Raw genomic sequence first — 25,705 nt, forward strand, 5'->3', positions numbered from 1 at the left:
AATGTCACGTTACCAAGCACAAATGTGCGCGACGATCCTTTTTTTTAGTCAATCGTTATCCCATAACCGTTGCAGCCGCACTATATATATATTTGCGCGACATTTTGAAAGCATGATCGAAATATGAATAAAATAAAGTTAGCAATTAACGAATGTCCTTTTTTTCAAACTCACGAATTGCCGAACAACCAATTAATTCCAAAGCCTTCGTGACACAACTAGGACCTTTCTACGTATTCTTCGCTACTGTGTGTGCTAAGTAATTTTACGGGATTAAGCAAACCAGTTATTTATAAGGAATTCTGGGTCACTCCACATCAAAACGAGCACGCAGTACCAACTTTGACCTTTTTTAATTCCTCTTGACGGCTGACATTATTCCCATGAATATCGAAATGAAGCCTTTTTCCCGAACAGACACGGTCAAATGTCACAAGCATTCAAATGTTTTTTTCTTGTCACAAAAAATATTATTAATCATTGCCACAGCTTAGCGGTCGTTCAAAGCTACATTTTTAGGATAATATCGTTCATTCGTTTGGTTTAAAATAATTTTTTTTCGATCGGAAAAGTAAAATTTCATGTATTACCATATTTCCTCAACTAATGCCATAAAAAAGAATAAGAAATAATATTTGGTATTTGCATCAAAAAATAAAACATTGCTAAATTGATATCTCACTCTTGGTGACACCGCTGGGCTATACCACGTCTGCATCCTTAAACAAGAGAGCTAAAATCACAAAAGTTAACCCCCATCTATGACAATGAGGAGAAATAACACGATAAAGACTATATTCAGCCACCAACCTTAAATTCCCGAAATCACACTCAGGGTCACGGCTATACTTAAACATAATGCAACCTTACACGCACACAGCATATCATTAAATATTATCTATTGGTGGCTTTATATCAATTGCAGTTGTGATTAAATTAATTGCACCTGAAGTTGATAATACTCCTGCTAAATGTAAAGAAAAATTGTTAAGTCAACTGATGCTCCAGCGAGAGCAATTACTTTAGTTCTATTAGTTAATTACCTTAGTTCTAGAATATCGGTTCAGCAATTCGACTTTTATTGTACATGTATCCGTGGAATGTAAATGTCGTCAAAATAAAATGAAAATGGCCACACTTCTCAAATGCACAAAGAATATATGCCTCCCTAAATATTTTCGTAGCTAGCATAAAATATTTTTATAAACTCACGCATTCCTCAGCACGAACTTCCAGATCCAATTATTTCCAGCCAAAACACCACCAAGGATTATGGATAATCATTACAAAACTTCACTTAGGAAAGCTTAAAACTTTTCCCCGGTTACCGAAGATTTCAACGACATCTCTTGTTCTAACATGGCTGAAGAGAAAACAAAGAATATAAGATAAGAGGCTACTTGTAACGGATGCATTTTCTTACAAACCCATAACGAAGTTTTCCTCCTTTCCAACGACCTCAACGAAGAACGGAAGAGGTTAGAAACTCTTGTATATAGCCGTTTGAAGAGAACAAAAGACCCCTTTCACAAAAAAATAGGTTAAAGCTGACGGTAACGAAGACACTACTTTTCGAAGTTCATCCAACCGCCATTCTTTCCAGCTTTCCAAAGGTTGGGGAACGACACCATATTTTTTCCATCTCATGATTCCTCCACACCCCTTTTTTATCCCGAGTTCGCAAACGAATGAAAACGCTCCGATCAACCGAGACAGTGAAGAGGAGGGAAACGAACGTGTGGAACACCATCGCGGGCCCACAGAGAGGACACGAGGGTATTGAGGAGAAGAAGAAGAGGAGATATGTGTATGTGAGAGAGACGGCGGCGGCGGCGGCTTACGCCAGCGGGGGTTACCTTGCAAGCGAGGCGTAATAGGAGCGGTCGGGTCCGCTAGCAACTCCGGTCGGCATGTGTGCACACGTAATAATCGCCCGAGCGTTTCCACCGCCAATCGCGAAAGAGCGCTCGGAAAAAGGGAAAAAAACATACGAGGTGGGGTTTGCGAATGGGGAGAATGCATTCGAGATATTTCACTCGAAATACCGGCCGACCTAGTTAGCGGCGTTGGTTGATTGTTAGAGGCACCGAATTTTCACGAATCGCGATAACAAACAGTTGCGTTCGACAACTGCTCATTTAAACATATCAGGGCGTGAGAAGCCAAGGGGTACAAGCAATTTTTTTCAACAGTGTTAGGTAAAGCCAATTGTTAGAAGAAATACACAAAAAATTGGTTTCCAAGGGATACGAGTGAGTCTCAGTTCTGTACTGGCATAGAGTGGAAAATGAAATGCACAACATCAAATATCTCTTTTGTTTTCTATACCTAATTTCTGTACCTTACAGTATAGAAAAAAGAAATCACTGGTATCCCTCGGCTTTCGAACCACTCAATTTTGATTCATCCCTCAAGTGTCAACACAGGATCTCGTTTAAATTTTGCCAATTGCAAGTTATAGGATATGGATAATGTCATAGGACACTGTGTGTTACCCTTCATCCTAGCGAAGGAGTAAAGGGCTAATTTTGTGCTGTTGGATGCATACATTTAGGTGTTTTCCTTGTACCTTCCGCCGAAAATATCTCGTAAAGTATAGCGCGTTGGCGACTCAAACAAAACCTAAACCTCGTGAGTATTCATTTCCTATCACCTAGCAAAATTTAAACGAGATCTGGCGGTGACACTTGAAGGACTATCCCTCTCAGACTAGGGGAAGATGACGAACTAAAGGTTCAGATTTTTTCCCTTACTTTATTAAGACCTTTAAATAACTGAAATTTAAAAGAACAATTCTTTCAATCTTTATATTTATTCCTCTATTGAATTATGAAAAATAATTCACCACAATAAAAGGGCAATTTTCGTCATCTTTGCCAATCGCGTGATTCTTGAGGAAGAGAACTAACGCTGCTATCTGAAAGTGCGCAAGAGAAAAACCGAGTTCCTTATCTTACCGCCTTCGTCATCTTACCCGACTTTCCGTTTTACGTAGTTTTTTTTAGCATATCTGAATCCTTTATTACTCCTGAGTCATAACGTATTTTGCGAGGCCTGAAACCAAACACTGGGACAACAATTGTTCTATTTCACATTAAATATCGAACTTTGTTGTTCATCTTACCTTTACCGAAGTTCTGACCCCTAGGAAAAAGTAACGAAATTTCACATTTGAAATAAATGTAAATTTTAACGAAGAAATTAGTCCATTCATGCTCTAATTTAACTCTGGAAATATACACTGCGGATAATAGCTGAATGCTTTAAATCGATTTACAATCATTCGGTGAAATTTGAAGCCTCAATGGATTTTATCTGGCAGTTTAGTCCATGATGGTGATTTTCCCTTTCTTGGGCGATATTTTTACAGCGCTATTACTTCTTTCCTCTTCATACCATTTCGATTTACACACAGAGCTTAAAAAATGATTCAATACGGCAAACGGCTTAGTCAAAGATTGTAACTTCGCACTTAGAGGTGTCGGTGGACGGACACTAATCAGCAAAATACTACATCATAAAACAACAAAATACAACAAATGCTACAGGTCGATCAACCTACATATCTTATTACGATATAACTCTTACTCGACCGGAAGATGTAGCGAATTGAGTACCTACCGGAGAGGTTCCCACGGACTGGTCTAATGGCACAGTGTTCACCGTTGACATTGGAGATGAAAGGGAGCTTGTGAAGACCTATTCTGACGGTACAAAATAAAGTAATACGTTCTGTTATTTTAACGAGTATATTTGAAAACGGTCGAAGACATGGTGTGCCTTGTATTTTTAGTAGCTCAGAGAGGTAAAAATAAAGATTAAAGACGACTGCTACACTGGAATATTGCTTTGCACCTCATTTTCATTTATTTGTCGTTCAACTGGTTTTAATCCGCACGTTTAGAATCAAGCCTGAATTACTGGATGTTTCACCCTCAAGTATTGCACTCCAGATTCAAAAACTTAGCTTTATAACGCAGCTCAGAAATGGGTCAAATCCGCTGCAACGAATAATTTTGCCAAATAATATTGAAATAATTACCTCGATTTCAACCCGCTCACCAAATATCATTTGTATTCACAAGCTCTGTTTTCGACTTCGAGAACCACTTAACTCATTAATTTGAGGGAGACTACCTGTCCTTCCGAAAGAAGCGTCAGTCAAGTAATTATTTTTCACACATTGGGTGATTTTATTCTGTGATCATATGATTGTCTTTAGAAGTGATTTCGGGAAATATCTACCTTAGTGTACCTAAGATTCTAAGTAGCTACCTTCCGTGTTCTAAGAACATGGGAGGCATACGAAGGTAACCAAAGCTATAGCTATCCCTTCACCATTCTACAGAGAAATATTCCAGTTACCGTTAAAACTTAAAATGAACACTATATATCCGCTTCAGAGGCTATCTTCTATAACAAATAATATTCGTAAAAAGCGCCCGTGAGCCTCATTACGACTAAAGACACTCTTTAATGCAGTTCTGTACATAAAATTCCATGATGCGAAAAATTAACAACCGATGACGGTCCAAGGGGAATCCTCACAAGAATACGACACACCGGGGCCGGGACTCAGTACCAAAGACTGATTCGCCCAGTCACCCGGGGAGGGGAATGGAATGGGAAGGAAAAAGGAAGGAGGCGCCGCCGCGTTAAGTTACCAATGAAGACCTCAATGAATGTCCGTCTATTTACTCCGTTTGATGCCTGCTTCCAACTAGGAATTAACGCCAACGGATTGATTTTGCGCCGATCAAAAGAGATAGCCCATCGCAAATTAGCCCATAATCACAGATGACCCGAGTTGCATCATTTAAGACCGTGAGGAGGACTAAAAGTAAACAGAGACGAACGCGCATTACGTAATGTGAAGTCTACGGCTCATATTTTTTCAACGATAAGTCGCGACGATTGTCGTCGAGGACGATTGTCGACTGAAATGCCCATCTCATCTCCACCGAATTCCTGTCATTTATAAGCGCATTCGAGATTTTTTTCATGTTATTACCCATTACTTTCCCAATTTTAGGTCTTTCCCCAGCACACACTGTCAAGCAATCATAAAAACGAGCTCATAAAAAAACTGGATACTATAATACGACATCAATCAGTGTATCCACAAGGAAAACATCATGAAAAATAAAAATTCTAATTCTACCTAAGGTAAAATGAAATTTAAAGTGAAGCTGGTTTCCCTACATCCAGCAATCGTCAAGATTTTAATAAGTAGAGACGTGCGATGGGAAAGCAGGAATAATAGCGCCAGCCCACTCCGACGCCATCTAGCGGACACAATCGATACTAAGTCGATGAGACCAAAGTGATAGCCCAAGTCTAATTGCCACTAAAAATCGATTTGCAAACGAAATATTGCACTATTGTATCAAGAAAGTATTAAAACTGATTTCGAGGAACACATTTTGAATGATAACGTCCATATCTGTGAAATATACGATGCTTTGGCTAACTAGAATCATTTTCTACAGGTAAAACACTGACAATGAGTCATGGAACTAGATGTCATTATTTCAATTAAAAAACCTCCACTATCATCATCCGGTCATTCTTGAACTTCCAAAAATCCCAAGGACGACATAAATAGGTGGCTTACTATCAATGGCGATTATACACAATTGAGAAGAAGAAGACTCAGAGAATGTTGGATGACAAGGGTGACTGAGAGGGGAACCACCACCCCCAACAGATTTCACGAAGTACGAGCAGTAAATATACATGTGGTTCTCCAATGAAAGCAGATATTTAATACACTCCAGAATTAAACGACAACCTCCCATCCTGAAAGAAGAACCATAATCTATAATAATGCTCTATGCAGCTCAGTTTGAAGTGGTGAATGAAATGGCCAGATCACACCCTCCCAGGAGTGCAAAAGATTATAAATAAATCATCCATTGGGAGAACATAGTGTGAGATTCTAGTACCTATTAGTCAATGGCAGCATTCCTGGATATAATGAGCATGCAGACTGCAGGAATTACAACATAAAATTAACGTAGTGTATAGACAATTTTGAATTAATGGGCAAATTGGCAAGACATTTATTTTAGAAACACAGTGTCGTGAAATGTGCATTTAGGCCCAGGGAGTACATTGGCATTTAAAAAGTAAGAAAGAAAGAAGCAATTGAACAACAAACACAATTTATTTACAAAACAAGAACGATCGTAGAAGAATCCCCCAAATTGTAACTGGCTCAAGGAAGGCAAGCAGACTCGAGAGATAAGGGAATTTGGGGAGATTGGGTATGTTGCTCCCTTGTTCTAGGAGGTAGTGGTGGTCTTCCAGAGGGTGCCTTGAGTCTCTCTCTCAGGAGTAGCTCTTTTTAGTGTCGAACATTCGACGAGAGCCTCACCAAAACAAAAATGCCCCCTGCTCACAGGACAACACTGTTTTATATATCTTGGGCCCATTTGCCCCCAAGAATCATAGGTCCCTATTGATTGGTGTCTTGCAAGGTACTATGGCGGAGGACTACACTACCCTCCAAGCTGCTATACCAACACCCTCAGAGTGAGGGACGGCTCATTGTCAGTTGTAGTCATAGGTTTAAGTGTTTCATGTATGCTCGTATTTCGTTAAATCAGACCATGAATCATCGACGAAGAAATCTTTGGGAGAAAAATAACATGGATGTATTGACGAATGGGGAATTTAACTCCAGAAAAGACACCAAGGTAGCTAAGAAATCAATGAACCCCATTTCAATACAGCGTGTGCTGCAGTTTGCGGTTGGTTCTTCAGAAGAATGATAGACACCACCCAGTCCATGTTTACCATGAACTGCTCCTCCTCCAAAGCCGTGAAGCCAGTCTTTCGTAAATTGCTAATATCCATTTACAGTAAAATCTTGATTTTGCGCAGCTGAACGGACCTAATTAGAAGCACTGCACAAAAATCAAGAGGTGGTGTTGAAGAGGAGTATAATTTTTAGGATTATTTTAAGCACTTCATTTTTAGCCTACTTAGCTATTGAAAGTTTACTGCATTTTTTTCACTTTAGAAGGTTGCATACTTCTTCCTTATCGCTGCCAATAATTAATATTGTCCTTGAATAAATTCATCCCCTCCGTTTGCTTTTCAACCCAGAAGACTCACCAGCAAAACAGGCGTATAAATCTGAAGGCCACCAATTGTTTCGATTATAATTTTTGAAAGGGTTGTCAGGCAATAAACTCGAAGGACAAATTATAAATAAAGCAAGACAATGAAATGTAACTTAATACCATGGACTAATGTTAATACAAATAACCTTATTACGAAGTTCTCGTTTTTTCAAAGCAAACCATTGTTCCTGACGAAAGGCTAATCCAATCTATGTATAGTAAAAGGCTGTACATTATTACAAAAGTTTTGTTATTATAAAATTACAAACCTCAATCCCAGTCCCATCGGTTACAAAAAGAACTTTATTACAAAGTTCCATGGATAAGCAGCAGCATTTAGGAGGATATACAGTATGCTACGATATTACCATTGCGCTACGTTCAAGTTCTCCTCCTGCACTGTACCCAAGAGTGTCCATTATGGTTCTTTCTAGAGTAGGAGATGCTTCAGTATCCACGCAACACCATACATGTAAGTGAGCTTCATTACTGTGGAATCATAGTGACCCACTCATTACCGCCCGTACAGTATATTGGCCATACAGTAAGTCCTCTTGTTACGAACTTTCAGTGATGCAAGCAATCGATAAATTCAAGCGTGCCCAAAATTTCAAATTTGGCACCTTATGGAGTTGGCCGATTTGACACGGTGTGGCACAGAGGAACTTGCACTTTTTGTACAGTCTGACCACAGAATCAATTAATCCATAGTGAAGTCAGGAACCATTCAATGTTTTGCCCATTCTTACTTCCCGAGGATATCGAATTATTTCGGTTCCAGCCGCATCCCACACACAGCTAGATCAGTTCGTCACAATTGTGAGTCAACACAAAAATGAAACGCAGTGTTACATTCTACAAGATACCCACACTTTTCAATGCTTTACAAAGGTTTATCAACTTACGAACAAGGTCTCGGAATGCATCTTGTTTGTATGTCAAGGACTTACTGCATTCCGGAAGATATCAACTCTCGATTGCAATTTGCAGTAGCTGAGAAGTTTGTGTTTCACAGATGGATGTGTTTGATGCCGGGCGATCATGACAGTGGGAAGACGAAAAGAAACTGCTGAGTGAATTTGGAGGGCAAGAGCTAGGCAGTTGAAAATTATATTTTCCCTTTGATCACTTTTCACGCAGATGCCTTGGCAAATGAGGTAGCTTAAGATATTATTTTTTAAGAAATTTACCTCTTTTGTCGCAAAAAATTCTAGAGAGCGTAATACATAAATGCTTAATTTTGTTTACATGATAAAAAGCTATGGTCATTTCAGATCTATCTTTTGTCAATGTGATTTCCCTCGAGCTATCCCTGGTATATGCGATATTCTGCAGGGAAATTACAGTTGCATATTATTTCGAAATGATATGTTTCGATTGAGAAAGTGCTGGGATTAATGCCATTCACCCGCGTTCTTCTATTGATTTATCCAACAAATTTAATTGGTTTATATATATTTTCGCATAATTCAATTGCGTTCATCAAACATATCACTCTGAAGCTATTCCGCAACTCAACTATAAGTACGGGAGATTAAAGAGACAAGAAAATTAGGCAAGATTTTTTTTGCAATGATTCCTAAAAGAAACGTACCCATGAAATTCATTATTACAAACCTCCAGTTTATCGATCCACGAACTTTGCATTAAAAAGAGTCTACCATATTACTCCAATCAGGATTTTCCAACCTCATACAGGAATTAATGCTACGATGGCCAGGAATTCGAAGACGTAGGCAGTATCATTCCGTAGGCAGGAGAAAATTCAAGCTTGGATTGCCTTGAAAGCCTTCTTGACTTCTTATCGCCTTCTCATGTCATTACCATCTAGCAGAGACTTTATGAACTGTTGTTGGGCTGTAATGTTCATAAGTGTTGCTCAAAGTTTTACGGTACCGCAAATTTTTTCTATTAACCATCCTTAGCCCTCCTTACGTTGGATTTTGAATTCTCTTATAGGCTTCCCAGTGAAATCAATGCTATACAATTAATAGTAGTTGATTCTTCACATCACATGAGTACATAATGTTCACTTCACTTACCTTCCTTGAGTCGTAGAAGCAAAACAGAGTCGACCGGTCCAGTGAAATAGCCTCCATTCCCATCTGCATCCCAAAAGAGTGCGTCCTGTTTCTCCTGGAGCTTTTCTGCCCATCCAATTAACCAGGAAATAATAGCAGGATCATGACTAGCCTCAGCAGTATCCAAAAATCCTTGTATCACAAATGCATAATCATCAGAAAACCCCTCAATCGGAACAGGGCTGGAAAAAGAGCAATTCATAAGGCCCTCATAAGTACACAACAAATTGATGAAAAATGCACAATTAAGAATAAAGTATTTAGAAGAATAAAATAATAAAGAATATGATTTTCTCAAAATAAAACTGCATTTGATATTATCAATACCAATAATAAACAAGCAATACTAATTACTTTTAAGCTAATAACATATACAGTGGAACCTCGATTTATCGTTCCCATATCAATTGTTCTCCCATATTAATTGCTTGCCATTCCTGATCCCAAATTTGGTTCCATATAGGCAAAGTAATTTTTTTCAGGTTCTAGCATTCACTGAAGTATCATTTTCCTGCACTGATTGTTTGCAAGAAAGGCATGTTCAAAAAGTCATTCACATTTATTATTTTATGTGCATACACTAAATCTCTCTAAGGCCATTATGAATCCATCAGATGAATCGACTATGTAGTTATCTTTCGATATTAATCTTGTTTTTTCATCCATCTCCTTAAAAAATGATAGATTGAGGTTTTACTATGACTAGTATTTTTACACCCAAATCCTCCAAAGGGATACATGAGTATGTATTCCTTTAGACATAAGAAAAAATTTTTGCATCACTTCTATCATTAACACATTTGTAGATTATGCCAGCACACATTTAAGCGATATATCACAATATTTATACATTTTTTTCAAAAAAGGTTAAAAGTAGTGATGGGTCGGTTCGATTCCTCGATTCTTCGATTCCTCGATTCCTCGATTCTCGGCCAAGAACCGGAATCGAAAACGAGTACTTGCCAAGGCGAAAAATCGATTCCGATTCCAGTAGTACTTCAAACAACAAAATAAACGACCGCGTTTCCAACAGTCATTTGAATTTTCGCGCCACGTAATCGTAATAACAAAACACATATCTTCTTGGGATGTGCGAGTACTCGAAAATTCAAGTCGATCGAGTAGTTGGTACTCGACTCGAGCATTCCGAGTCGCATTACGAATGTCGAGTCGAGTAGTTAAGGTTACAGTGCTTTCGAGGCTAGTAGGTCCAGCAATCTGGCGATAGGAAGCGCTATCATGAAACTCATGTAATAATGCAGTTTTTAAAGCCGATAAGTCATTCTAATGCCTTGGCCTGGTAGTTTCAGCTTGCCGAATACACTATAGTTGTCGACGTGGGCGCCGAATACCTTTACGCCAGCCGCAGCGGCCGATCGTCTTCCTACCCGGCGCACACTAGTCTGAAATCGGAAAAAGCTGGAATAAAGTCCAAAATGACCTTTTTGGGGATAGAGACTTGAAACTCAGCGTAAATACTCATAAATCATTACCAAATATTGCTTTATATGCCATTTCACATAAATACGAACCTTTAGTGAGATACAGAGGCCCAAGCATGACCAATTTTTCAATGCCACGCGAGATATCGTTTTTCCTCAAAAAATCTTTGAATTTATCCAAGTGGTTTTGCGTTGGTGTGAGTTTTATGGAATATAAAACGCAATATCCCTTTGATCTGGTGCTTTGCCTATACTTTCAATGACTTTCGAAGATTTTGGCTCTCATCTGTCGGGTTTTACAACGCAAAATGGCCGACCCGTTTTTCACGTGAAATTTGACATAAAGTAGACATTATCTTTCGTTTACGAAAAATATAACTCGGAAAATTTTAACCACAATATAAAGTAGAGATTTCTAAAGAGTACTAATAAGAAATCTTGAAAAAAAAGTTTGCGAAGAAGGAAATAAGAGCGATTTTTCAATCGCGCGTCAAGGCTGAGCTACACGCTGCGGAACTTTAAGGCTCGGTAACAGGCCGATTTTTCAAGTTTTTAAAAACATTAGTCTTGAAAATCGTCATTTAAAGCATAGATAATCGTCTTCATTGACTTAAAACACTAAACTGAGGATGTTAAAAAGGATTATGTATAGATCGACTTGACCATTTAGCGCATTACTCGAGTGAAAATACTAAAGCCGATGTCCCACGGTCAAATTTGCGTCAAAATATTTTGATCAAAATTTTTGTCCAAAAATTTTGATGCAAATATTTTGATACAACTGGACTGGGGGTGTCCCACGATGCATCTCATTTTGATCAAAAACAAACGAAAGACGATATTTATGTAAACAACTAGGAAACTAGTGGAGGTGGAGGATTCTTTCTTTTTAAGCAGGCGAAATTGTTTGAACAGGCCTCTTGAACATTAAAGATGCGAAAAAAAGAAAACAGAAGGAATGCTGAACTTGGCCTTGGCTGGAAAAGGGGTATGAAAGCGTTGGAATAAGCATGCTAAACATGTTGGAGAAGGAGTTGGTCGCCGATGTTCCCGTTTATTATCGATAATAATTGACGACAAGTCAGGATATTTTCATGTCCCTTATCAGCAAGGTTGAGGGCAGAATAAAACGCCAGGATACAAACGTGAGGCAGTTTATTCCCGCGAGGAAAATGTTATTAATAAATGATGGACATTGTGGTTGGGGAGATGTTATGAATAGTGCTGTAAGCGTGCATTTAAATCACATTTTTCTCTCCTAATCTAGCAGTTTCTAAAATAAGGTCCTTATCCTATAATCATAGTAATAGAAACGGGCAGCTGTAGTGTTTCACAGGTACAATCGTCAGTTCATATTAGTCATTTCTCCAGCTGCTCGCTCGCATTGTATGCCTTCCATAAAGCGTAAAATTCGGCCTCGATACCTTAAGTAAATCTTTTATTATTTCCAAAACATCCCTCCTGGTATAGCGATTCTAAAGATTGCTTCCTTTCTATTTAAGATCAACTGATTATTACGGATTTCCTAGTTGAGAGCTTCCATCGCCTATCACTGAGACAAATATTTGCTCATATTTACCTTTAGGGCCACACCAGGCGATGAAATAGACGATCACGAACGTATATATATATTTGAAATAATGTTTTGTGAATTCAATTCGTGGTATGGTGATATTATAAATTTAAAACTAAACCTTTTAGTATTCCATACAATACTAATGAAAAAACTCAACCGGTTTCGATCTTTTCAGGTCCTTATCTAGAGGTTTACGATTAAGATAACGACCTGAAAAAGTGGAAACCGGTTGGGTTTTTTTGCATACTGTGTGGAATACAACAAAGTTTATTTTTGTGTCCATAATATACATAATTATTAATTAAAATACTCATGCAGACGATAAATAAGTTTAACGTATTTGGCCTGTGTGTCAGCGCTTGGCGATGCTTTTTTGTCAAAGGCCCTGTGATTGGTTGGTTTCATCCAATTGGATGAAAATTTAGAACCTGTCCTATCCATTTGTACAAATCGGTGATTTGTACAAACGATAGGACCAAAAGCCAGTTGGACAAAATTTTGACCGTGGGACAGGGTGCGCGTCAGTTGCATCAAATTTTGATCAAAATATTTTGACGCAAATTTGACCGTGGGACATCGGCTTAAGGATTGGATATTTTTTGGAACCATCCCACGCGTAAGAAATATGCCTCGGGTATTGAAGTAAAGTGAAGAAATTAAGTCAGCATGCTTAAGAGAGAGAAAAAAGAACTATTTCCGTGAAAGACAACAACCGATACCCTTTTTCCCTTTCCACCTTCGCCGAGGTGAGTCGGGCGGTAGGGGGAGTTTTCACACCACAAGGCTCTTTTAGCCTTTTTTATTACTACGACCGTCCGATGTGATATTCATTTGTAGCGTTTAGTTTCTTTCTTGAACTTAAAGCAAGAGATTTTAAGGTTGATTAAATGACGTGAGAAGTATAGCATTTTTTTTGGCTCTACAAAACTAAAGTTTAGTTCTATAGTTGTTCGCTTCGACCACTTGAATTCCATGAAGATTCAAGATCCAAAAAATCGTTGATATAATTTTTAATAAAAATTCCAAAGTTTCCGAAATCTTGCAATTTTGGTGGGAAAGTACATGCCCAATAACACACATGTGTAGCAAAAGGCAATTTTCTGCAGGCAGTAATACTATAACATGGAGACGTCAAAACCTGCTGGCTGAGCATGTAGAATAATTGGTTTTTCTGCTTGAGAATTTGAAAGGGCCAAATATTACATAGATTCATATACGTAGTATGTAATCTTTATTACAGCTATGAAAATTTCTGTACTCAGGTATATTCTGTTTTGAAATTTAGCTATTATATTTTAATTACATAGTAATTATTTGAAAGATGCTTTTGTCAACTGACTCTTTCACAGAGTAATATTTTTTAAAGTGGTTTTCTTGTTGCCTGGAATTAAGTGATATTTTTCTTGGAGCCTGTGGCATCAGAATCGATGGAATCGGTATCGGTAGAATCGGAATCGAAATGTCAGAATCGGAATCGGGATCGGAATCGATAAAATTTTGGAATCGACCCATCACTAGTTAAAAGTCTGAATTAACAAATGGTTGGGAGTCAGTTGTCTCAGAATTGTACATTGTGTTTTAATCATACAAAATGAAGGAAGTTAGTTCAGCTTATTACCGTAATGACTGATGATAAAATTGGGAATGACATTAAGGAATTATGCAAGAAGAATACTCCAAAATGTAATAGGACAGGCTAAAACAGCAATGACAAGGTACATATTAACTTGAGCATGAGGACTAATCATAAGCTACAACTATTTTTCTACTGAAAGAAGAATCAAACTTAGAAGAATGCATAACGCCAAAGCTCTGATTCCTGATTATGTAATAAAGATACATATAATATATTGCATATAAACGATTATTTAACCATGAAAGTCATTAATTATATTCAAGAAAAGTTTCTGGGGCAAATTCTAACATGCAGAAATATGTAATTAATACTTAAGAATAAATTCAAGAAAATTTTTAATGCTTACATTTGAGCAATGCCACCGTCTGAGCCTCGATAGCAGGAACGCAAAAGCTTTCCAGATTCCTTCTGATAAAGATACTTTTCAATAAAATGTGCAGCCTTGATTGCCCTTTCAACAAAACTTGGATCCTGCAAAGCTTGGCCTGCATTTGCATAACCAGAAATCATTAACCCTGAAAATAATAAAGTAGAGATTATGTGTACATAGTGTCTCACGAAATCTTTATTTCTTTAAGGAAGGCTGAAAGAAAAGACTTTAGATTGAGTTATTGAAAATTCTTCAAAAAATAAAAAGAGAAATACTTCAAAAAGATCTGAGGCACCACATATTACCATTCCATGCAGTAACCATTTTATCATCCAAATGAGGCCGTGGCCTTTTCAGACGTTCAGTCCTTAAAATATCCCGACATCGCTTGAGAGCATCAAGGGTTCTTTCAATTGTCAGTCCAAAAGCTTCTGAGGTTTCTTGCTCACTGCCCTCCACAGTAAGAACATTTTTTCCTTTCAATTCATCATGTGGATCCTGCAATATGAACAAAATACACGGTGTTTTCAGATTATAAAGGAACAGTAAACATTGGTAATTGTTTTGTTCAAGGATTGATAGCAATAAATAATGCAGAGCAACATATTCCTCCAAATACTTCTCCCTAAATAAAGTCCCACCCCACTTTTTGAGGCTTGATTTTTGGAAAAATATTCTTGCATGTAAAGAAAGTCTTAAAGCTTTAGATTCAAAGCATGTTCGGTGCTTGTGGTATACCATAAATAAATGTATTATCAGACAATAAAATTAAGTGTCAAACATGTCAATTGATATTTCGAAATGCTTCCTCATACATGAAATTACCATTAAATGGATCCTAAGCTTTACGTCTAACATGAAATGCATTTGATGACAAATTTTGAGTTGTTAGTTTCATCGGTACGATCTTTTACTGTTCTGACTGAAGACTAGACATCATCAATTAAAATCTTCAAAATGCAAGGTGGCTCAGGGAAAGGGACTGAATGTGTGAAATACCTTAGCTGAGCATTATCTTAATTTTAAGAGCCTTAATTGCGCATGTAGCCAAGTCTAAGTTAGCTCTAACCTATCCTAATCAACCTTATCGTTGTAACACAGATTCAGTTTCCTCGGTATACTTGCGAAACAAGACAAGAAAAAGTAACTATTTTTTTCAACTATACCTCTATCAACATTTCAGTGAATACCAAATATGTAGCATTATTACTGCTCTTCACTTTTAAAGGTTGAATTGTGATTTAGGAAGAGAAAACTACCAGTTTTTTTTAATGTTGAAGTAAGGGCTTCCAAAACCACAATAAAATCACTGCATTAACACAATTATATAACTAGCTAGATGGTGCTTTTTGATCCTGTTTACTGATCGAAGGGTCCAAGATATAAATCCTAAGTAAAGCTTCTGGAAACCCCAAACAAAGTCCTTGAAGTGTGATGCGGTACTAGGAAAGAGATTGATCCCTCAAACCTGAATTAGAGATATTCACACACCAGTCACTTAGTCTGTGGTGAGCTCTACCCTGTCAAACCATATCAACCTCTGGATTGAATCACTGAGTGAGTGTTTTCTAAAACTTCATGAGTTTGACATTTGCCCGCCATAACCAGACACCACCATCAATTTTAGCTAATTCTCATCCACTTGGACATGCCACTCGCTGACCACATGTGAATGAATCCGGGATAATGAGAAAGAAGTGGCGACACCTGCTGTGAGGGCTTACAAGAAAGTACACACTAATATCTAGGGCAGCGGTTCCCAACCTTTTTTTTCCTCCCGTACCCCTCTATATGTATGCAACTAATAATGTACCCCCAAAAATGTAACATGCACATTTTATTGCATAATTTCACAACAGGTAGTTGGCACTTTCACTCATACATAATTTTATAAATAGAATTTTTGTTTTAAATATCCCATACATGTAATGTGTATACATATTTCCTGGTTGAGAGATACATACACTGTTCCTGGTGTATGCCATTACCAATTATTTTCGACTGGTTTTTCACATTACCCCAAGGGGTATGCATACCACTGCTAGGGAACCACTGACCTGGGGATTGCAGGCCATTGTCGAGCAGAGAGATTGGTCTCCTCTCCTTAAAACTGAGCAATTGCCACTGGCTGATTACAACGTTTGTCATGCCTTTCTCTTTCTCCTAACCACATCTCAGAAGTTGACGCATGCAGAGAAGTCATTTTTCTTTTCACTCACAACTAGTCTTTTAAGAACTAACAGCCTAAAACCAGTGCCAGTGGTGTACATTTTTGGTGGGATTTATCTTGTGTTCCACGATCTAAGTGAACCTTGAAAAACAATAGTGTTTTAGATCCGGGAGAGCTATAACACTCCTTTCCTTGAGTAATATGCCACATATAGATCTTTTACTGGCAGAAAAATTGCCATACTGGACAAAATTAAAGATTATCTATCCCTATCTGTTCATTGCTATTTGGCTAAGATAACTGAGGTGCTGAAATCGATGATTGCTTGGTATTAGCAAAAGCAGATAATCTAAAAGAAGAGTGGAGGAACAATGGAAAACAAGCACCTATCCTGAAATTCAAATGTCAAGATAAGGATCAAGATGCTTTAAATAAATGGTTTTCCATTTTTAGTGAATAAGGAGGTTTGCATCAGGGGTACAACATTAAAAAAGAAGTCGGAGGGACCAGCTTAGAAACTTGGTCATGACCACTTTAAGGCAACATATGGCTAGCTCTCTCAATGGAAGACCAGAAATGAAATAAAATTCAAGAGAGGTCACGATAAAAAAATTGTGGTGATGTTGTGAGTTCAGAGTAATGTAAATTGAACAAACTGCCCAGGTTACTTCAGAATGTTTGCGCAGATGACATTTACAACACCAATGAAATAGAACTACAGGGCATACAAAAACTAAAACTGAATACCGTATTTTCCGGCGTATAAGACGACTGGGCGTATAAGACGACCCCCAACTTTTTTGTTAAAATATATAATTCGTGCTATACTCTCCGTATAAGACTACCCCTTTTCCAACGCACACTACCGGTAAATAAAAAACATCAGATTTGATTTCAATATAGAAATTTTTAATTAATATGCTTATGACATCATGGCATGACATGATAGCATGAAAACGGTCACTAATAAACATAAGTCAGTTCCTCATAAAACATATAAAACTAAAACAGTGCAAGTGGATTAAACTTTTCCTAAAGCAGTCTGATACAAGGAAGTTAACAAACGATAGAGAGAGCTCGCAAGTCACTGCGAGTCAGCAACGCAGTTTCCATTTAAAAACCTTTAAAATCCTCCTGTTCGTCATTTGATATCATCAGTACATCAATAACGTCTTGTTCTACATTTGTAAGGCAATCATCATATGGATCAAATTCCGTATCAGATGGTGTGGTCTCAGCTTCGACTTCCTCTTCATTTTGCCACAAGTAGTCGTCCTCCATACCATCTAACGAATTTGATATGCCACACTTTTTGAAAGACTTGATTACTGTTTTTGCATCAATGTCATTCCAGGCTTTTATAACAAATTTGCACAAAACATCCAACTGTGGAGCACGCATGTTTCCTCCTTTTGTGAATGACTTCTCACCGCTAACCATCCACTCATTCCACTGTTCTCGAATGCGATCTTTAAACGGCTTGTTTAGGCACACATCCAGTGGCTGTACCAATGATGTCAATCCTGCAGGAATAACTGCTGAATCTGTATTTAGTCTCGCAAGCCTTTCCTTGGTGCTGGGAGTTAAATGAGCCCTGAACATATCCCACACCAGTAGGCTACGTTTTTTAATAAGTCCACCTGGTCGCCTGCTCCATACGTTATCAAGCCATAGCTTTACCCCTTCTTCATCCATCCAGCCTTTTTCATTCACATGTACAAAACAACCAACAGGGAACTTGAGTTTCGGCATTGTTTTTCTTTTAAAAATAACCATTGGTCTCAGTTTGGCGCCATCAGCTGTGCAAGCTAGTACCACTGTAAAACTGGACTTCTCATGTCCTGTTGTTTTAATTAAAATAGTTTTTTCACCTTTTAGATGGACAGTCTTATTTCCAACCATATCAAAATTCATTGAGGTTTCATCCATATTTCCGATACTATTTAATGCATAGCCATGTTTATTGCGCTGTTTTATTACGTATCGATGGAAGTTATTTAATTTGGCATCAAGATCTGCAGGTAATTTCTGTGCAATTTTTGTCTTTTGCCTCAGTACCAAATTGTGCCTTTCTAAGAATCTAGTACACCAGGATACAGTGGCCTTAAATCTGTTGCTGTGATCTGGATTAGATTTTGCCCACTGAAGTGCAAACAAGCGTATTTTATTGCGTGTTACAACATAACCATTTTGGCGATGCTCATTCACCATGTCTTCTACATGTTTTTCGAGTTCTGGCCAATGTGGGGTGCCTCTTCTTAATGCACACTTACCCCTTGGCATATTCTTCAGTGCTTTTTCGTTTGCTTTCCAGTCACGAACCATCTTTTCTGTTACTCCATAATGTCTTGCAGCAGCGCAGTTATTATGTTCCATGGCAAAGTTTACAACTTTTAGTTTGAAACTGGCTTCATATTTCTTTCTTCTTGTTAGTGGAGCCATGTTGGGGCCTTGACTGTTTGGCATTTATACGGTATATTACAACCAGTGCGATCTCTTATGGGGCTTCCGGGTAGCTTGCACCAACGCCATCTGAGAGAAATATTGAAAGGTGTAGGGGAGGTGAGAGTGGAAGGGGGAAGTAGGGGAGGGTTTCCGTAGAGCTCACGTGGCCCCACGGCCGTTATTACCACGTGACCACGTTTTGAATTCGTTGTCTTGGCAAGTCAGGAGCTCTCGTGATCCGTGTGATGTCTTTAATTTTATAAAGTGAAAATGAAGCACCATCGTAGTGTTTCGGGGTGTGGTGCCCATATTTCGAATGGGAGGTAGTGTACTGCCTTTTGCTTCGTATGTCAGTGTTAAAGCCAGTTGTCTGATTTATATTCCGTGCTCACGCGCCTGTTAATGCATTGCATTCACAACTGTCCTCTGCTGATTGTGTTGAAGTGCCTCCGACCGTTGGTTTAATTGTCTTGCTTGGTTCTCCCTTGGCCTCCTTTTAACATGGAAGTTCACAAAGCCTGGTATATTAGATCTCAGCACTGGGTTAGGGTTAGGGTTCTGCAAATGTGTGAAGTGTTTGTTCAGTGCGGCCACCCCTCCTCCTTGCTGCCACATTCCCGGCGTATAAGACGACCCCGACTTTTTAAAAAAGATTTTAGGTGCTAGAAAGTCGTCTTATACGCCGGAAAATACGGTAAATTCCTAACTTTGAGTGCTGCACTGTCAGGTGCTGAGTAATCAAAATGGAGGATCTAATGATTATGAATTGTATCAAAAAGGAAATCATGATTTAAACATGCCAAACAGAATTAATTTTATAATAGGGGTGTTAACCTCAAACGAAAATACCCATTTAAGTTGATGCTAACGGTGAGTTTTGGCTAATAATTTACATTGGTGAAAAAATTTCTGCAATAAGTGCATTACATTTTCTTATGTGCTCCATTGAAATTTGTGCGCCTTTGAAACGGCCAGTTTCGGCAGGAAGTTAGGCTCGAATGGCTCTGACGTCACACACAGCTACTTCGCTGACTGCACGCTTTCGATGAACGCCGTTATCCGAGTCGTGCTTGAATTTGTGGATGCCGTGGTGAGAAATGCCTTCGGATTGTGGTTTTGTGAGGGCTAATTCTACTACTGTACCTAAAATGAGTGCTCTGATGCTCATTTTTTATCATCAATAAAAAGAGGTCAAGACAAGAAAAAAATCTAAATACGCAGTAATGACATTTTTAGCGCTCCGAAAATGCAAGGTTTCAAGCAGGCAAGTTAGGAGTCAATGCATATGAAAAATGATAGCACTGTTAAATATGTTAATCGTACTTATGAGTATATTTTGCATCAAATACTTAATTTTGTTACGATTTACTCAGCCTTGGCTTCCATTTTTATTCGAATTATCCCCTAGTAAACGCTGAAATGGTTCTCGAGGGGTACATTTCATGTTATATAACAAATCCCTGTCACACAATGCTCGTTTTTTTAGTTTTAAAGGCTTTTGATAATTTATAGCCTATAAAAACTTAGGTGACATAAGGAAACTAATGTCATAAAATAATCACTTCTGTTCGTCTCAGATTTGTCTGAATCATAATATGGAATGGCGAATTATTGTCGATATTGATTCTTGTGAATGTTACTGTAAAGCCCCTTGCACACGCACCGATTTGGGACGGCCGGTAAAACACCGGCCGATATTTTACCGGTGAAGCACTGCTTGCACACACGCCGGATTTTTACAGGTCAAAAGATAAGTTGCTTGGTTGTTGAGCTGGCGTAGGGGATCCGCAGTGGCATTGGCCGGTAGCTAACAGACTTTTTACCGGTGCCGGTGCGCGGTCGGTCAGTGTGCAAGCTCCCATGCCCTTCCATTGTTCACTATTGGAATGTTGCCGGCCGTCCAAAATCGGCGTGGGCTATGGGTCTAAGGGTTGAAAACTATTTCAGCGCTGCCAGAAAAGAATACGGCGATTCAGCAGTTTGCTATATCCAACTTAAAAGAAAATAATATATACACCATGAAAGGAAGAGTTTGTCCTGAGCACAAAATCAGAAGAAACCACAGGAAAAATAATTTTTGTCACTTATTCTTCCGCCATACCAAGGGGAAACAAAATTTACAAATTCATTTGGTTCACAAGGTACTAAATACTTGATGGCATTACATTTTTTATACTCACTCCATGTCAAAGCTTGATTAATTGGATCAGAGGGCTTTTGAATTTGAATTTCAAAACATTCAATTATGTACTGTACATTGCTGCAATTGGCTTGAAAAGACAAAGGTAGATCAAATTTGTTATGCTTCGGAAAAAATATTAAATTTTTTAAGCAATGTGAAATAAGAGGTAAAGTTGTGTGGATAGTAGAAGAAACTCTTGTCTTACTGATTTGTAATTGGTCTCCTAATCTCTCCAAGCTGTCATTTAATTGAATTTTGATGATGGTGATGAAAATGTCTCTGGTGGCAATCTTAAATATTCCAGAGGGCAAATCAATGACGTACATTGGATCATTATGTATTCCTAAGTACCTCTTGGGGTAACTTCATTATTAAGTCAGTTATACTATTGTTTTCACCAACTCCAAAACTCTCGGCTGAGAATGTGCTCGAGAATATTTCATCAATAAACATTATGTTTGGTTACTGCATGGCAATCTTTGGTGTATTAAATCTAAGACTAAGTTAGCATCAATTAACTTCGGTGATCATTGAATAGTAGCATAAACATTGTTCTTAATCTTTTGTAAATTATTTCCATTCAAATAACTTAAATTAAAATTGTTTTCGTCCGTTGGACTTGTTTTGGAAGACCGCAAGTAAAGCAGTAAACCACGTTAACTGACATTGTGATGCTGGCATTTAGTATAAATTTAACACTAGCATTAAAATAATCTTCACAGCAATATTAAGATGTCTTGCCGTTGATGTTTTTGGTCATCTCGCATTGCTGCAGTTAACCATTTCCTTCGCACACGAGAATTAAGAGGCGCAGCAATAAAACGTTTTCCCGGATTTCTTATTGTGGTAGAATTACAAAGCGGTAGAAAGCAATACATATACGCCTTCTTCCTAATTTCCTCCATTTTCACCCTCGTTGTTTCTTCTCTGATGCAGAATCACAGGTTTTTCGACGGGGTTGACGGCTTCCGCGAGAAGTTCGCTGTGTGTGACGTCAGCATGCAGGGTTCCCACTCTACCTGAATAATGAAATTCACGGCTTTTTCCAGGTTTTCACGGTTATTTTTCACGTTTTCATGGTTTTTTTTTCAGGTTTTCACGGTCACAATTTTTCTAAATTCACAGTCCGTTAATAAGCCAACAATAAGAAAATCACTGGCCGTATATCAACAGAAAATTAACGTACGCGGCAAACGCCGTGAATGTTAACGCCGCAATGAAAAGTGATATCTGTTATGACGTGATCCATCGTTTGCAAAATTCAGGGCCGACTAAAGTACCAGCCCAACCGTGCTCTTGCCTGGACGCCGAATACCCTTCGGACCTTCTTCCGTCCGGACACCCGAGGTCCTTTTTTAATTCCTCGCCGAGACTGTTTTTTGCGCACGTTGTTATTACTGCACAGTAACCGTGTTTCCCCCACCCCAATCTTTCTTATTTAACGGAAAATATTTTATTTAAATTGTTTACAGAATATAATAAAATGATTCTCTCTTATTTAACGGGAAATATTTTATGAAAATTGTTTATAGAACATAATAAATCGAAAAACAATTTCATACATCGTATTTGCACAAATCTAAGACGAACACAATTCTAAGTCTACCATCCTTTTTTGGAACTCCACTAGGAGAAAAATGTTTTTCCTAATAACGATATGATTATAAAATGAATGCGGAAAAACGATCAATGCTTTATTTTTTGCTAGATTGCCTATGTCCCAGGAAACGCAGGATTTTGGCGAGTAATTAAGATATTCATTAAAGGTTTCAAACAATATTTTAGATAATAACAGGAATAGCAGTACTTTATCAAGACACATAGGTCATACTGTTGATTCGACCCATATCTCTTTCAAAATTCCGAAGGAAAACGCCACCTCACTAAAAAAATGTTTGCTCTCCACTCGGCATTTCCGCTGCTATTATGGATTTCAGTCAGATGTAAAAATTCTTATCCATCAAACACCATTCCTAGTAAACGTATTCACGAGAGCAATGTGCATGTTGTGCCTAAAACAACCGCATTCGCCGGCACAGTGACTGGTTGTGAGATGGATGATGAACGCCAAAAATAGTCTATTACTTGAATTGTTCCTTTCCAATGAATATATTTTTAATATAATTGAGGAAGTGTGTAAAGCGTGAACAATGCTGCATTAATCGTCAGTGGCACGCCTATCTGGATCTTCACCTTCATATCTCTACTTGTTTTCTCCAGGTAGCTCACTCTACCCCCACCCCTACCGTCATGTGCTAGCGGACAACCCCAGGCGCTCTGCAATACTCACGCGCATCTAGCCCGGATTCTTTTCTTCATGTTCAATTATTTTCAGTCCATCTCTTAAAGTTCTCAATAGTTTCTTCGGAGGGGCCATGGTCCGAAGACGAATAAAATTAAACTAGTGAATATGAAACCTGACTTTATTAAACCCACATGGAAAACACTCGGTGGTTCCAAGTCCAGCCACCCTGGAAAGTAGGGAACCACTCGTACGAGGTGAAGTTCGGAACTGATGCTATCACGTACGGGGATACGCAGAGCATACTGCAGAGGGCGAAGCGTGACCATATGACTGCGCCATGAAATTTTTTACCCTAAAGATACCCATTCTTTTCTAATTAGCGTAGCGCCAGATGAGCGGATGAATTCGTATTGTTAGTAGGGAGAAACAAAAATCCTGAGAAGATATCCCTTCGTCAGTAACTCTGACAAGTGAGACTAATAGTATAGCTCGTAAATTGATGACTGATAACAACCTGATATCATGTTTTCGGAACCAAATGCCGAATTAACTGCTGAGAAGCTCAGCCACGAGGATATCGCGTTTCGCCAAAAATCACCATCGTATTTTTCCATCTATTTCCTTGCTTAAAATACGTCGTGTTTGGTCTCGTTTTTTTTAATTACACGCAAATTATTAACATTTCAATCTAATAAAAGCATAATAGCAATTGCTGAATATCATTGTTAGATACCTTTTGGGCTGATAGGTGACTCATGCAGCAGTTGACCTCCAGGAACTGGGAACATTGAAGGAGTTAGGCTGAAAAAGATGAGAAGAGGGGGGAGCGCGAAATACGTTTCTATTGATCTCGTGTAACTCGATATTATTTTCGAAGCTAAGGTCTTCGTAATACAATCCCTGCGCGAGCTGGGACCTTTTTTTATTTAGTAATGTTTTTTAGTTTTAAGATGAAAGTGTCGGAAGAGGGGAGGCGTATGCTGAATGGATCTTGGGAAATGCGCTAATGTTACTTTCCCACAGCACTGAGCTTCTCCCAATGGTAGTTCCATCTCTCGGGGAAGATTCCAACTATGTGCTATTCGTTATTAGCCATAAATGACACATTGTATTTATTTCATCTCATTTTCGTCTAACGATGGATGCGGGAAAATTATGCGTCGGAACCGCGATCTTCAAACGATCAATGCGAGAAACGACACTCCGGGGAACGATAGATGCGGGAAAAAATTACATTGTCTATAAGGAACTTTATTTGGGACCAGAAACGGCGAACGATCAATGCGGGAACGATAGATCGAGGTTCCACCGTATAACTTTTCTTTTGAAAGCGGCAGTGTAATGACTTCTTTTCTCTGCTATCGTAATACTCGGAAACCAAAACTGAATCGATCTCTCTAATCAGAGGCAAATCATGTTCCCTTCATACTGTTGCTCTGGGAAAAATGGAACGACTTTGTAGCAGTTTATATCGCGACGGCATTGAGGCTTTAACATTACAATCCTAGGCGGATCTAGGGAGGGGCACGGGGGCACATACCCCCAGACACTTAAAAAATATGCAAGATTTTGAATACGGTCACATTATCATTGCGCTCGTTTTGTATCATGAGGTATCCTTGTGCCCCCCCTGGATACGGCTTTGCTTGTGCTCCCCACTCCCCAGAAAGAAATCCTGGATCCGCCTCTGGTTAAAATTTAGGTAAATTGTAATCAATCATACAGAAAGTTTGTAAGTTGATCTAGCTCTAACTTGAATGGAGCCGAACCCAGGGTAAAGCAGGCGATCTCGCGGACACGGCAGAAGTGCACCCGGCGATTGATTGGCACGCACGCTTTACCTGCTGCCTAAAATGGCAATAGTTTTTCACTTAAACACAAAATTAAATAAGCGAAATTACTGTTCAGGTATTTTTGACGTTGATTTTTCGTTGTATGTCTATATATATATATTAGGTGGCAACCTCAGGTATCCATATTTTTTCCGACGAAAATTATGCAACCCGATTGACGTCGAGAATTTTGCATTCGATTGTAAGACGAACCCTCTTTTCTGCAGGAGTTAGGAGGAAAAAAACCTTGTCTTAGATAGGTGCAAATAGGTACATTATAATTCTCTTGGTTTGAAATATATAAAGACATAATAAATACCTGCTGAAACATGTTATTTTCACTTTCACTTTACTTTATCACTCGTCAAATATTTCCACACAAACTTTCCCGTTGCGACGTAAAACTGGCAAGTCCCAGGTCGACGCATACGAAAATCGTGTAATGCTGTGTTGCCAGAAGCGGAAATCTTCTCACGTTTTCAGGCCGCAAAGCGCGAGAATTCGTTACGTCGCGCCGAAAGCTCGCTGTCGCCCGGTTCAAACGCAGGGAGCGTAGTGTGGTAGTGTCCACAGCGCATAGCAGGTTGTCAAGGTTAGCG

At 38.6% G+C, this 25,705-nt stretch overlaps 1 protein-coding gene across 1 annotated transcript in view; it reads right to left on the bottom strand.

Moving 5' to 3' along the window:
- The window catches only part of LOC124172470 (spermatogenesis-associated protein 20), a 382,628-nt gene that overhangs the window by 336,389 nt on the left and 20,534 nt on the right, over positions 1–25,705 (bottom strand). Inside the window, exons 8-10 of the mRNA XM_046551913.1 lie at positions 14,538–14,730; positions 14,209–14,377; positions 9,170–9,390 (exon numbers count right to left, since the gene is read on the bottom strand). Of these exons, the coding sequence (XP_046407869.1) occupies positions 9,170–9,390; positions 14,209–14,377; positions 14,538–14,730 (583 nt within the window). The remainder of the gene's footprint in view (positions 1–9,169; positions 9,391–14,208; positions 14,378–14,537; positions 14,731–25,705) is intronic.

Source organism: Ischnura elegans, chromosome 1 (assembly GCF_921293095.1).
Source record: "Ischnura elegans chromosome 1, ioIscEleg1.1, whole genome shotgun sequence".
Classification (NCBI taxonomy): Eukaryota; Metazoa; Arthropoda; class Insecta; order Odonata; family Coenagrionidae; genus Ischnura; species Ischnura elegans.